General features: G+C 40.7%; 1 protein-coding gene across 1 annotated transcript in view; it reads left to right on the forward strand.

The window, feature by feature from the left end:
- The window catches only part of LOC134539008 (uncharacterized), a 308,737-nt gene that overhangs the window by 267,800 nt on the left and 26,752 nt on the right, over positions 1-14,185 (forward strand). The window contains exons 13-16 of the mRNA XM_063380672.1: positions 6,941-7,105; positions 8,590-8,883; positions 11,643-11,894; positions 13,471-13,637. Of these exons, the coding sequence (XP_063236742.1) occupies positions 6,941-7,105; positions 8,590-8,883; positions 11,643-11,894; positions 13,471-13,637 (878 nt within the window). The remainder of the gene's footprint in view (positions 1-6,940; positions 7,106-8,589; positions 8,884-11,642; positions 11,895-13,470; positions 13,638-14,185) is intronic.

Raw genomic sequence — 14,185 nt, forward strand, 5'->3', positions numbered from 1 at the left:
GGTGTTGACAGGGTAACCATTGGCTATGAGTTCTTTTTTTATATGATTGTGTTCAACCGCAATAGATTTCTCATCAGAACAAATAATCTCAGCTCGGTTGGTTAGTGTGTGAATTATGCCAGTTTTTGTTGTTTTGGGATGGTTGGATGCAAAATTAAGGTATTGGCCTGTGTGCGTAGGTTTCCTGTATACTTTTGTTTCCAGGCTGTTGTTTTTTCTGCTGACTAGTACATCCAGGAAAGGAATGCTACCTTTGGTTTCTTTTTCATATGTGAATTTTATTGATGGCCTCAGAGTTGTTTGCTGACCATATTCCTGTTTCGGAATATTTTGTGGTGTTCATATCCTTGTTGACAACAGCAATTGTTTGCTTAATTTTGTGTGTTTTTTGTATATTTTTTTGAGTATTTTTATTTATTTATTTTATTTATTAGTTTTTCTTCAACAGAAAAAGTTCTTAGCAATGGCGTATGTCCAAAAACTTACATCAAGTCATGCACTCCCATTGCACAAATCTTTTAAAGATAACATCAATGCCCGGTATGGACCCGGTATGCATATTTCTCTGAGGAAGTTGGAAAAGAAATTAATTGATTTATCACAATGTTCGAATAACTTGACTTTTCTCTGTAAATGTCGCAGTAAGGGAGTCATTCCTAGAGGACTCACAATCAAATCCCCGGTCAACAGCAAACAGGCTCAACAAATAACCCGGAAAGCCAGCCAAAAGCTTCTGAGTGAAAGAATTGCCGCATATCACTGCCAAAAATCACATTTGAACAATGCAATTTCGGCACTACAGCTTGAAATTCAGTCTACCCTCAATACTAAAGATTTCAATCGCATCTATCAGTCCATCACGAATCTGGTCCAAAAGAGGTCTCTACAGTGCAAAGAGAAGCAAAAAGATAAATTAGCCAAACTGACGAGTAAGATGAATACAAAAACACATCCCACAACACAGAGCATCAACACTGTCGTTAATTCATCTTCAAGAAAGCTGTCCAATAGCGAGGAAAATGTTTTACAAAAAGGCCTCAATTTCAGCATTGCTCCACGACACATTCCTGCACTTGACATAGTTTCATCTGTTGAGAGTGCAATATACAAACTTCCTGCCGCCAAACAAGATGAATTTCGTTGGAATGTGCGTACAGCAATCACTTCAGCTGGTCCACCTAAACCGAATCTGCTGCCTGATGAACTAAAGGCCATCAAAACTCTGAAATCCGACCATACCATTGTAATCCTCCCAGCCGATAAGGGTCGTGCTACAGTCATACTTGACAAACCAGACTATGAGCAAAAAATTACTGATTTGATCACCACAGATCAATATACAAAACTGGTAAAAGACCCCACAGCCAGCATTGAAAGAAAAGTGTACCAAACTCTAAAAAAACATCAGAATCACATCCCAGAAAAAACTAGATCAGAACTGACACCACACAGCAGTAAAGCACCCCACATTTACGGTCTTCCAAAGATTCATAAACCCGACATGCCTCTGCGCCCGATCATCAGTTGTTGTAATTCCCCATGCCAGAAACTATCAAAATATCTCCTGAAAATTGTTGAGCCACTAGCAGGACAGACAGATACATTTGTCAAAGATTCTAATCATTTTATTTCTATAGTCAAAACACTGAAAATAGAAAACAATGATACCCTGGTGAGTTTTGATGTCCAAAGCCTCTTCACTAATGTGCCAGTAGCCGAAACACTCAGCATTGTCAAGGCGAAATTGGAAGCTGATCCAACCCTAAAGGACAGAACTATAATACCAATCCCATCCATCATGGAAATGATTACCCTCTGTGTCACCACAACATATTTCCAGTTCAAGGATATTTTCTACAAACAGACCGATGGCATGGCAATGGGCTCTTCTCTTTCACCATTTATGGCCAATATATTTATGGAAAACTTTGAGCAAGAAGCACTTAGCAAAAGTAATAGCCATCCAAAAATCTGGCTCCGTTATGTGGATGATACCTTCACTGTCTGGCAACATGGACCTGAAACTTTGGAGGAATTTGTGAACCACCTCAACTCTCTGAGGCCATCAATAAAATTCACATATGAAAAAGAAACCAAAGGTAGCATTCCTTTCCTGGATGTACTAGTCAGCAGAAAAAACAACAGCCTGGAAACAAAAGTATACAGGAAACCTACGCACACAGGCCAATACCTTAATTTTGCATCCAACCATCCCAAAACAACAAAAACTGGCATAATTCACACACTAACCAACCGAGCTGAGATTATTTGTTCTGATGAGAAATCTATTGCGGTTGAACACAATCATATAAAAAAAGAACTCATAGCCAATGGTTACCCTGTCAACACCATCAAACAGCATTTGAAATCCAACAAAACACTCAAATCCACAGAAAATGAGAAACCTGCAGGAACCCTAGTTATTCCATATGTTCAAGGGCTTTCAGAAAAAATAAGACGCCTAGGAAATAAATATGGACTTCAAACAGCATTCCGTTCTAAATCTACTATTAAAAGTATTGTTACCAAGGTGAAACCAGCCACAGAAAAATTACAAACTCACAACTGTGTGTATCAAATCCCCTGTGAATGTGGCCACATGTACATAGGTGAAACTGGCAGAGCTCTATCCACCCGAATCAAAGAACACAAAAACAACTGCAAGAAGGGTGAAACCCTAAAATCCAGACTTGCTGAACATACATGGGAAAATAGCCACAAAATTCTCTGGGAAGACTCCACACCACTCATACAGGAATCCGATAAAATAAAAAGGAAAATCAAAGAATCAGCCTTCATTATTAGCAATAAAAATATTTTCAGCCAGCAGAGCATTGAATTAAAAAATATGTGGATCCCTTTGATAAAGAGAGAAACATCCCTGCAGCACAAAACAATAGCCAATACTCAACCCACCATAACCAATCCGCTTTAACTACATGGTGCACAGCCAATGGGGAGACAGCTCGTCTGTCATTGGCTGAGCAAGATGTAGCCCTTTCTCTGATAAATACCCTCATTTTCCAGCCCCTTCTCAGTCGCACCTGTGTTTCCGTGCCATGTGCGTCTCTGCCTGAGGACGGGAGCAGATAGCAGTTCCCGAAACGTCGCTTGTTTCTGTTTAGGTAAAACTATTGTATTTGTTTGTTTTTTCGTTTTGTCATGTTTTTTGTCTCGCTTCAACTGTTGTGCTGAATTATTTTGGGTTTCAATATTTTTGTGTTGTCATCATTTGTGGGGATTTTTTCGTTCTCTTAGTACATTTTTCTTTGTTTTTTCTTTGTTTGCTGACCATATTCCTGTTTCGGAATATTTTGTGGTGTTCATATCCTTGTTGACAACAGCAATTGTTTGCTTAATTTTGTGTGTTTTTTGTATATTTTTTTGAGTATTTTTATTTTTATTTATTTATTTTATTTATTAGTTTTTCTTCAACAGAAAAAGTTCTTAGCAATGGCGTATGTCCAAAAACTTACATCAAGTCATGCACTCCCATTGCACAAATCTTTTAAAGATAACAAGTATAATTTATTTGCATTATAGATTTTTTTAATGAATAGTCAAATTTTTAAATTATAATATATATTCAGCATATTTTATACATATTTTTGTTATCATTGAATACGGAGAATTTATTTATTTTTTCAATTTTATTTCATATGAAAGGTTGTTCAGCTCCAAATTCAAAATCGAATACCAGCCTTAGGAAGCACTTGTGGTCATATGTCGAAAATATGTTTTAAACTTATTTTTTCGTGATAAACCTGCAGTCGAAGTTTTTTGGTCGAGTTCAGTCTCAGCATGTAGGTATCCGCCTCGCGTTACCATAGCTTTATTACTCTCGTGACGTCATCGCTCAGACCCCAGCCCCTTACGGGTGGCGTGTTAGGCAACCGTTAATGCACCGGCGCAAGAACAATGCCTGCCCTGGCCCTTCCCAGGGGACAAGCCATGATTTTTTTTTTTTTTTTTCCCCCTTCGCTGGGCTACTCCATCGCGTTAATTAACTACATGCCCGCCAGCCGTTCGACTCGGTGCGTTAATTCCATGCCCCTAGGCTCCGCTTACAATTATGGCCAGTACCGCCGGCCACATTCGGGCAATAATGAAACATAAATTAATGAAGTCCGCTCATGGCTATTTTTCCCGCTTCCGTTTTGCTGCTCTATCCTCCTACTGCTACACAAGTCTTCTTACGTTTACGTTTTTTTTTTTTTGCAATACCTACCGTAAAAGGTAAAATATACCTGGGATATCATAATACACACGAGGGAAAATCTCTGCCCAAAAATAATTGTACAGATAAATGCAGGATATTACCCCGTTCATATGTACACAAAACCCGTTTTAAATATTGTTCCCACAAAAAACTGTGCTGCATATTGTAACGTACTTTCTTTTACTGTTTTTTGCACTAGTTTCAGGACTCTATCGAAATTGATAAATAATTGGTTATCGTAACATAGCATAGAATAACAATTTTTTTCTGTACAGAGAAACATTCAATACACGGACAAAAATACTATTCTAAAAATGCTGAGTCCTGATTTTTTATATTATACTTCATTAGGCACGTTATTAAATATAAATAAGAGTGGATTTTTGCAATGCGCACTCACCCTTAAACGAAATTTTCACAGGAAGAAAAAAAATGCTATTTACAAATAAAAAAATATATATGTGCTTTTAAAATTTAAACTTTTGTGATTTATATTACTTAGTGATCCATAATAAAAAAAAAATTTTAATATTAGTGATGAAAAATTTTATGGTTTTTATGAAAGTGATGTTATGTTCCCGTATGTATTATTTATTTGCATTATAAATATATATTTAATTATAATATATATTGAGCATATTTTATACACGTATTTTTTAAAATTTTGATTACTGTGTATTTATTATTTAAGATTTAATTTATACGTTATTAATAATATATATATCATCACTACAGATTTTTTATTTTTTTTTATTCCTATTAATTATTGGCATGCATAATTGACGTAACTTTTTTTACTCCTAGTATAATTCTAACGCACATACATACACCCAATTTTTATTGAAAGAATTATTACAAATTTTAATAGCATGTCACACCTACAACAAAAACAGGAAACTGTTAGTTTTCTTTTAGAGGCCTATTCCTTCTACAATATCACTTACCTGTGTGAGGTTGCCTCCTCTGAGCTTAAGTAAAAAAATTATAAAAAAAACAATGCACCCATTAATTCACACCCGGCTTTCTAAAATACTGTTAATCGATTTTTTATTAGCGTCTTTTTAAACATTTCTGGAATAAATTATTTTATTTATTTGGTCAAATTTTACTCCGTGTTTTTTAGAAGCTCAAAGTAGTGGAAAAATACGCAGGAAAGTTAACATTAGTAAACATATACGTACTCCACATAAAAATAGGTTTATATGAAATAAACAAACCTCACTGGTGCAGGACGCTTAGAAGAGGCCGAAATGTCGATGAAAATGTTCGAAAACATTTATGTTTAACGCTCTAGCTGGTACCACATACAGTAAGATGCAAATACACTCTAGCCATGTTATGTAGAATGTCAAATAGAGATGCTAACCGTGTTACGTGCGCGCTTCGCCACTATGGCATTCCACGCAGCAGGGCTTCAATTGTATCGTAATTTCAATGTACACGGTAACGCACTGCTAATAAACAGAAGCGTTTCCGAACCTATGTTTATTCGACGCCTCTGCCTCGTCTATAGTTTTGACGTGTAGTTTAGTTGCATGATGTATAATAAACATTTAATTCACTTTAACTGGTCGATTAGAATAAATAATTTTTGGTTATCAAGAATTAAAGAGAGAAAATTTTTCGTTTAACCCATGAAGGGGCTAGTTTATGGAGTGGCTTTATGTTCATAAATTGGAGACAAACTGTTTCGGCATCAGTCAGAAAAGCGTAAATGACGCTTGACCACATCTGATGGTGGTTAGTGAGTCACGTTAAAAACTGTTTCCACACTCAAAACAATTCGATTCAGCCAAATTTTTGGTGCGTCCAACCAACATTGCGCAGGGGATTTGCTTGGCTTCTGGGTTGTAGCCGCGTCCCAGGCGAAGATTTCACCTACGTTTCGGCCTACCTTGCAGTCGGCACCATCAGGATAGCAGTTACCAGACTGCTGATCTATTCCGACCGCGAAAGTGGTGACTAATACCCTGATGATGGCGGCTGCAAGGGCGGCCGAAACCTCGGCGAGATCTTCACCTGCGACGCCGACGCGGCTGCAACTCCAGACAAATGCCGCGAAAGCCTGCGATCTTGATCGCCATGGCGCCGTGTGATCACGCAGATGTGGCCACCCCCTGACGTTTTTCAGCCAAAACAAAAAATGTCGGGTGGTGGTTAAACCAGTATTATCTTTGAAAGATTTGTGCAATGGAAGTGCATGGCTTGATGTAGGCTTTTGGACATACGCCATTGCTAAGCACATGTATGTCTGTAGAAGAAAACTACAAAACAACACAAATTAAGCAAAAAATTGCTGTTGGCAGGGTATAAACACCACACAATACTCCACAACAGAAATATGGTCAACAAACAAAGAAAAATGGACTAACGGAACGAAAAAAAAAGACCCCACAAATTATGACAGCACAAAAATACCGAACCCAAAAAATTCGGCACAACAGCTGAAACGGGACAAAAACACAGCAAAACGAAAAGACGAAACAAACATAATAGTTTTCCAAAAACAGAAGAGAAACTAAAAAACTCACACAAATTATGACAGCACAAAAATATTGAACCCAAAAAAAATTCATCACAACAGTCAAAACGAGACAAAAACACGACAAAACGAAAAGACGAAACAAACACAACAGTTTTCTAAAACAGAAACAAGCGACGTTTCGGGAACTGCTATCTGCTCCCGTCCTCGGGTTAAACCCGGCCGCTCGCGTGTTCCAGGGGCAGAACATAAGCATCGTGTGCATGGCGGAGAACGACGGCGTATACGAGAAGTACGGCTACAGCTGGGCCAAAGGGAAGTCGCTGCTGCGCATGAGCCCGGGCCAAGAAGAGTGGGAGGACCTCTACCCCATGGGCAGCATCCTCAACGTATACAACATACAGGTCAGGGTCGAGCTATAGAGTTCTGTATCGAGGAAACCACTTCCTCACAATAACATTTCACAGATGCATTTATAAAATAAAACTGGTGATGGCTTCGTTTGTTCCAAAAAATAATACATTAGCTAATAGTAAAAAAAAAATATTTTTAAATTTTTGGTATTTTAAAATGAAACTTTATAATTCTTTCCATTATAGTTATCCTACAAATATTTAGTAATAAAAGATAAGTTATCAGTAGACAGTGTTGTTCGTAGTAAAAAAAAATTATTTTCGTCACATGCCACATTTTATTGATAACTATAATGAATCATATATGTAAAAAAAATATAATTAATAATGAGGGCCACACCTACCCGGGCACACATATGGTATGCAGAGCTTCAGAAAAAAAACACTAAATTTAAAACTTCTCAAAGATATGAAAGTGGTGCGATATAACTACACCCCTTTTCATTCATCACTCACATACCATAAATATTGCCTTCATACTACTTCCATTACCATTAATTTTCTAATCCACACCAAAATGCAAACCATATTTCCCACAGTGCCATAATCATGTCCTTTGTGCGTCATAATTATTGGCATGGTGTAACATAGTTTTAGTTCTTTTTGTAGCATATTTATGGTACTGCATACCATAGTTTAAATCCTTTTGCAGCAAAAATTATGGCACGCTTACCATAGCTTTGATCTCATTCTCGGCATAGTTAGGATGTGATGTACCATAATTATTATCGAACATACCGAAAAAAATATATATATATGACCCTCATAAAGTGTGAAGTTGGACATTACTGCCATGGGGGTCGTCCATTAATCACGTGATGTTTTTTTTAGCAAATTTTTTACCCCCCCCGCCCCCTTCCCATCATTAAATCACGTGTATTTTTTTGGTACAATTTTTTTTTAATTTCAGAATATTATCTTTAAATATAGGTATGATCTAATTTAATTCTGGAAAATTAAGCACAGCATGTACTCGGCGCCAAAATCACAGTCTTTACCGGCGACTGACTGGCAAGCCGAGCCGGGTGTTTCACGATGCGGCGTGCGTGGGGGGGGGGGGGTATATTGTTGCCTGGCTACCGGGCGAGTCATAAGGTCACGCAACGCTTTTTTTCAGGTTTGGTAAAAATCGCGCGGGAAAAAAAATACACGTGATATATCTCTCTCCACCCCCCTCCCCCCCCTGTGATTTTTCCCGAAACCCCCCCCCCCCCTCCCCTTTCGAGCCTCACGTGCCTTTGTTTCATAGTGGTATTTCTATGATACCACTTTATAAATATCTTACCATTTGCAATGTTCCAGTGTTATTGCCGAAATGCCTTGTGCTGCTATCTGGTGATCCTAACAAGATCAAGCAACATTGGCTGCTTTAATTTTTCCTTAAAAAGTTACACAATAGATTCTAATTTATTTTTTTAATATACTTCTGTGTGCCTCAAAGGGTTGGACGATGGACATGATGTGTTGCGGGGCAGAGGTCCGCGGTGTACGAGTGCTCGGCCCGCGGTCGCCTTGCGGGCCGGGGCACCGGCTCCAGCGTCGAGGTGCTAGACGGGCCGGCCGTGCCCACCTGCCCCGCCGAGCAGGGGCTCCTGGGGGCCGACTGGCCCGACTCGGCCCCGCACGCCTCCAGCCTCGTCGACTGCCCGCCGCCCTACTCGGGCACCGCCTCGCGGGCATGCCGGCTGGTCGCTGCGGGATGCGCCGCCTGGGGGGAGCCCGACCTGTCGGGCTGCTCCGACCCGCAGCTGGCGCGCGTCGCCCGAGACGTGAGTGCCAGAGTGTCCGCCATCTTGGAACATGACATTACAGGTTCGGGACCCAGGATGAGCCCAGTGATTGCTGGCGGGGATTAGTTTGTGGATTTCGTTATGAGAGGGCGCCAGGCTAGATGTTGCGGTTGCGTGGACCCTCAGCGATGATCAACTTATTAATTTTAGGCAGCGAAACAATTTTACGGGGTTACGAGAGTTTCCAAATAAAGATTGCTCATGTGTATTGTTCTTACACTGTAAGCATAATTTTTCTCCCGGAGGATTACCTTTTGCTTGTTGTGTTAGCTGAAACACCGGGGTGGATACTGCCACACACTTCACATAGTTCTTCACCACCCACACTATTAATGTTTGTCGCGGTTAACATGCGCTGTGGAGCACAATCGCGAATGCAGTCGTCATTCTATTAGGAACACACTGTTTTCTTTTTTGTTTTCCGTGGGACAGAAAACCGCGTTCTATTGTCTACTGCCTGGTGGCGGCGTCATGAACTTCTTCTGTGCGGCCGCACGAGGGATGAATTCCACCAGCGGGATCTGGTGCTGATAGGGTGGGGACCGGGCTTTACCACCACTGGAGGTACGACGTCAGTTTTCTAGACCTTTTCGCTTTTTAGAACAATGAAGTTACGCCCACCATATAAATAAACTGCAATTATGAACCAAAATTAATATGAATTTTTTTTTAAGTTATAAATAATATTTAATAACAAATTCAAAAACATTCTTACGTCATGAACCTTGAACTCTGTTTCATGCTTAGATTGCAGTACAGAGTAAATGGTGACCAGTGTAACTATCCAACTTGTAAACATAAAAATATAATTTCTAAATACTACAAATTAGAGTATATTGCCAGTATTATAACGGTTGCAAAAATAATAATAATTCAATGCCAACCACCAAATATTATTTCAAAGAAGAACCTATTAATAACAGGCATTCCATAAAATTATGTGACATGCATGAAAGAGCAAGAATTGTTTAACAATACTATAAAAATGTTGACAAAATAATTTATACTAAGATGGTGTCTTTCACTGCAAACCCCTTCGGAATAAAAAAAAATAAGATCAGATGATGCTCTTAATAAAACACAATAGAAAAATTTATTTTCAAAATCATCTTTACAAATTTTAAATTTTACGTCACATAATACAATTTTTTTTAGGCAAAATTTAATAAACCTTTATTACATTAAAACGTCATGGCTGTCTGGTGAATTATGGCCGCAAAGAATAACAAAACAAGTAGAGGACTAATGGCCGAAATCAGGCATTTGAAGAGGAGAGTAAATTATACCGAATTTCCTTCAATGCTGTTCCCGAGCGTACCAGGTTTTGTTATTTTGAACTTTCTTTAGTATCCTATAAGATTCAATTAAATATAAACAGGAATGTTGTTCTTTCAACGCAAGTAGTGACGTGAGCGGTGGCGGAAGAACGGAGAGGGGACAGTAATGCACACGACCCTCACACTCACGTATTATAGGTGTTTGCATTATGAGACCACACATGACTTTGCATGGGTTTACCCTGATAATAGGACAAATTTAGGTAATACTATTGCTCTAAAATTAATTTAAAACTTTGAAAAACATGCTATTTTTTTTTAGTTCACGTTTACATTTGTGGCCACGGTAACTTGTAATCTCTATTTTTAAATGTGAGGTTGTGAAAAGTTATACATTAATGAAGTAGTAAACGTGCAGTAATTAATACCCCGGCTGTTTTTCCCCCTCTTCACGGCTTTGAGTCCCTCCTACCCCATAATGCTTTCAAAAAAAAAGTACCACCTACCAGTAAGACTAAGTGTACAGGCTTCGGTCTGAAATGCACTTAGATTCCTAAAAAAAAAATACAGTTAGTGGGTGAAGCGGGTTTAAAAACCTAAGAGAGTGAATGTTTTACGATGTGCGCTCAGCATGCAACTTTATAGACAGGACGAAAAAACACCTACATACAATCAAAAGTTATATACATGCTCTTGAATAATATTTGTTTAGTGATTGATATTGAATACTGATCCATATAATTAAAACTATTTATTTATTGTGAATATTAGTGATGTATATTGTGCTTGTAAACTTTTTCTAGTGTTTTTATGTAGGTGAGGTTATGTACTAATTATTTGCATTACAAATTGATAAATTAGAATAAACTTTCAGCATATGTACTACTGGCTCGCTGTAGGAAAGGTTTTGACGGAGATTAAAAACTGACGAAAACTAGCTTCTACTGCGCAGCTTGGGTTCCCCCCCTCCCCTTCTTTGCGACAGAGAGGGGAGTGACGGAAATTCTCTGTCGCAAAGAAGGGGGAGGGGGGGAACCTAAGCTGCGCAGTAGGATCTAGTTTTCGTCAGTTTTTAAATCTCCATCAAAACCTTTCCTACAGCGAGCCAGTAGTATGTAGGTATTTCGAGTACACTCCACTTGCCCTAAAGTCATTCAACCTAAAATGATTTTCGGCTGAATGCCTGTTAGGTCGAGTGACGTTTAGGAGATATGACTTTTAAGTCAAATGACTGAAGGATTATTTTAAAATTTTAGGTCAAGTGACGTTTAGGAGATATGACTTTTAGGTCAAATGACGCGCACCCTGTATTTCACTAAATCAAATTTTTTTTTAATTTGATTGAACTTTTACTTTACCGTTTGTTTATAAAACAGTGGGTGAAGCGTGGTGTTTGCGCTGTGACGTCGAGCAAAGATTCAGAGCTGAACGGTGCTAACGGTGGCGTCCCCTGCCCGCCAGTTCGAGCGCCTGACGCTGGGCTACGGGGGCACCACCGCCGCAGCGACCCTGCAGCGATGCCTGCTCCACCTGCAGCGCAGCGGACCCCTGCTGCCCGGCATGGGCGAGCCGGCGGTGCGGCTGCTGGGCTCCGCGCAGCGGTACCTCCTCGACATGCCCCGGCCGGGGGGGCGGCCCCCGGAGGCCCGCGAGGCCTTCGCCCGGGCCGTCGACCTGCTGCTGGGCGACGGGCGCTCGCTGCGCAGCGACGAGGTGTGACCCTGGACCGTCTGCTCCTGCTCGGGCTTTCCCGGCGGGGGGGGGTTTCAGGGGTTCAAACCCCTCTTCCCCCCCCCCCTTAGCACCAAATCTTCATTTAATTTCTTATTCATCGCTCAAACAAATTTCATATTAAAATTAATAAAAAAATTTACCATTACAATATTTAAATTTAAGTACCGAAAACTGCTATAATAGCACTATTTTACTCCTTAAAATCCAAATTTTCTCGGGGGAGAGCCCCCGGATCCCCTGCTTTAATACGGGGAAGGGGGGGGGGTGGTGTTCATGCTTCTTAACACCCCCCATACACAAATCCTGGCTACACCATTGTCTCCTCCCGCTCATGTAGCTCCGGGCGACCAGAGGAATCCGTGTACTCGGCTGCTGTGGTAGCCGTGTCTGAGTTATAAAAATACTTTAAAACGGTTTCAAGTACAAAGAATATTCTAGTGTTCTGTCTACACTCATTTGTACCTCTCATTGGTTACCGTTTATTACGTTTCCGTGTGTTGTGGAAAGCAGCAGGATGCTTTATTCTTGAAAAAATTAGATAACTAAACTCTTTGAAATATTTTAAAGCCAACCTAGGACTAAAGTATCGTTTTTGGTTTTGCCGATTTGCCTCTAGACGTTCAAACATTCTTTGCTGATAAATTATAGTCCGGCGTTAGTTTTTAAGGATGCTAAAGTTCAAATCACGTCATTACATGATGCAGTAAAATCTTTTGAAAGTCATTAGAACCCACTTGAAATTGAAAGTTATCTGATGACCAGCACTTTGAATTACATGCTAGTTACAATTTCAAATTTTTCACTTTCCCACAAGTTACCATTGTTTTCCACAGAAAACTGGACAAACAAGGAAAATGAAAATAATAATGTTGACTTGGAGCTTTGGACCCCACCTCTTGGCAGCAGATCCTTTCACCCAAACTACAAGGCACTTTGCCAACATGTTTTCGGTTGACCCGGTTGACGAGTAGTGATGTTACTCGCCTCCCGCCGAGATGAGATGAGACCAGATTTTGATTTGCAGCAGTAGACCATGCCGTGAGCCAATTGGGTTGACTAGGAAAACTCTCATCTCCACTGCACTCTGTCATTTTGTAAACGCGCTCCAATTTCATCTCATCACACCTCACCTGACTTTCTTAGTTCAGATTTAGATAAATTACACCACAATGCAATTAGAAACTGAGAAATATTAGATTTTTATTCATTTTACAAAAAGCAGATAACATGCAGTACTCTTACGTGTGTATTGTCCTACATGAAATTTGTGGATGCCAAACCATAAGAACTCATTCTAACCCAATCATGTCTTTTAAACTTTTTTACAGCCAGCGGGGTAAAAAAGGAAAGGCTTGATCAGGGGATAGACAAATAAGGTAGACAGTCAAACAAATTGAAAGACTGCCAGATTCTGACCACCATGATTGTTACAGTTGTAAACATTTAGCCTTTATCATTTAGGTGAATCTGTTGCATTGATCAACTTGGTTTATTGAATGTGTGGAACTTCTCTTTGAACGTTCGTTGCCACCACGCCGTGTCGTGTTGCCGACAGAGCCTGGCCCAGCTGCAGGAGGCGGTGCAGGTCCACGGGGCCACGTGGGCCAGCGAGCTGCCCGACGCGCCCCCTCGCTGGCCGGACCTGGAGTCCATCGTCCTGGATGTGGCTCGCTTCGACGGCGCTGGCCCGTTACACCACCGCCTGCCGCAGGCCTCCCGCAGGTGCGCGGCGGTGGGCCCCGACGAGGTCCCCTCTGTCGGCCCGGGATCGCGATGGGTGGTGCTCCGATCGCTCGGAGCAGGACTCTTGAGGGTTCCCTGGTCCGGTAACAGCTCCGGTTACTAGCCTCGACAGCTAGGGGAGGCTGGACAGGCCTCCACCGAACCTCTGGTGACTGAGGAGTCCCAGTGTGAAGTGATGGTAGATCGCTATAGACGCCAGCAGTGCTGATAAGGTCCAAGGGCACAGTCAACTGTCTGGTTAGCTGAGAGCTAGGGGAACGAGGTGGTGACCAAGCTGGGATGGGTGGCCTCTCATCATAGCCAACATTCTAAGAGCGTATTCGGTGTCCACACCCATGGGGGTCTCAGGGCTAAGAGTGCTGGGTTAACAAAGAAAAATTGGTGCGGAAAAAGGGGGGCGTGGGGTTAACTTCTTGAATGATCTAATGTGCATGATTATGGGATCAGACTCCAGATCTCCGAATCTTTGCAACTTTTTGGTCATGGAAAAACTTGTGCTCACCTGTGATTATCTTCGTCGTTGTGTT

Source organism: Bacillus rossius, chromosome 14, assembly GCF_032445375.1.
Source record: "Bacillus rossius redtenbacheri isolate Brsri chromosome 14, Brsri_v3, whole genome shotgun sequence".
NCBI classification, from domain to species: domain Eukaryota; kingdom Metazoa; phylum Arthropoda; class Insecta; order Phasmatodea; family Bacillidae; genus Bacillus; species Bacillus rossius.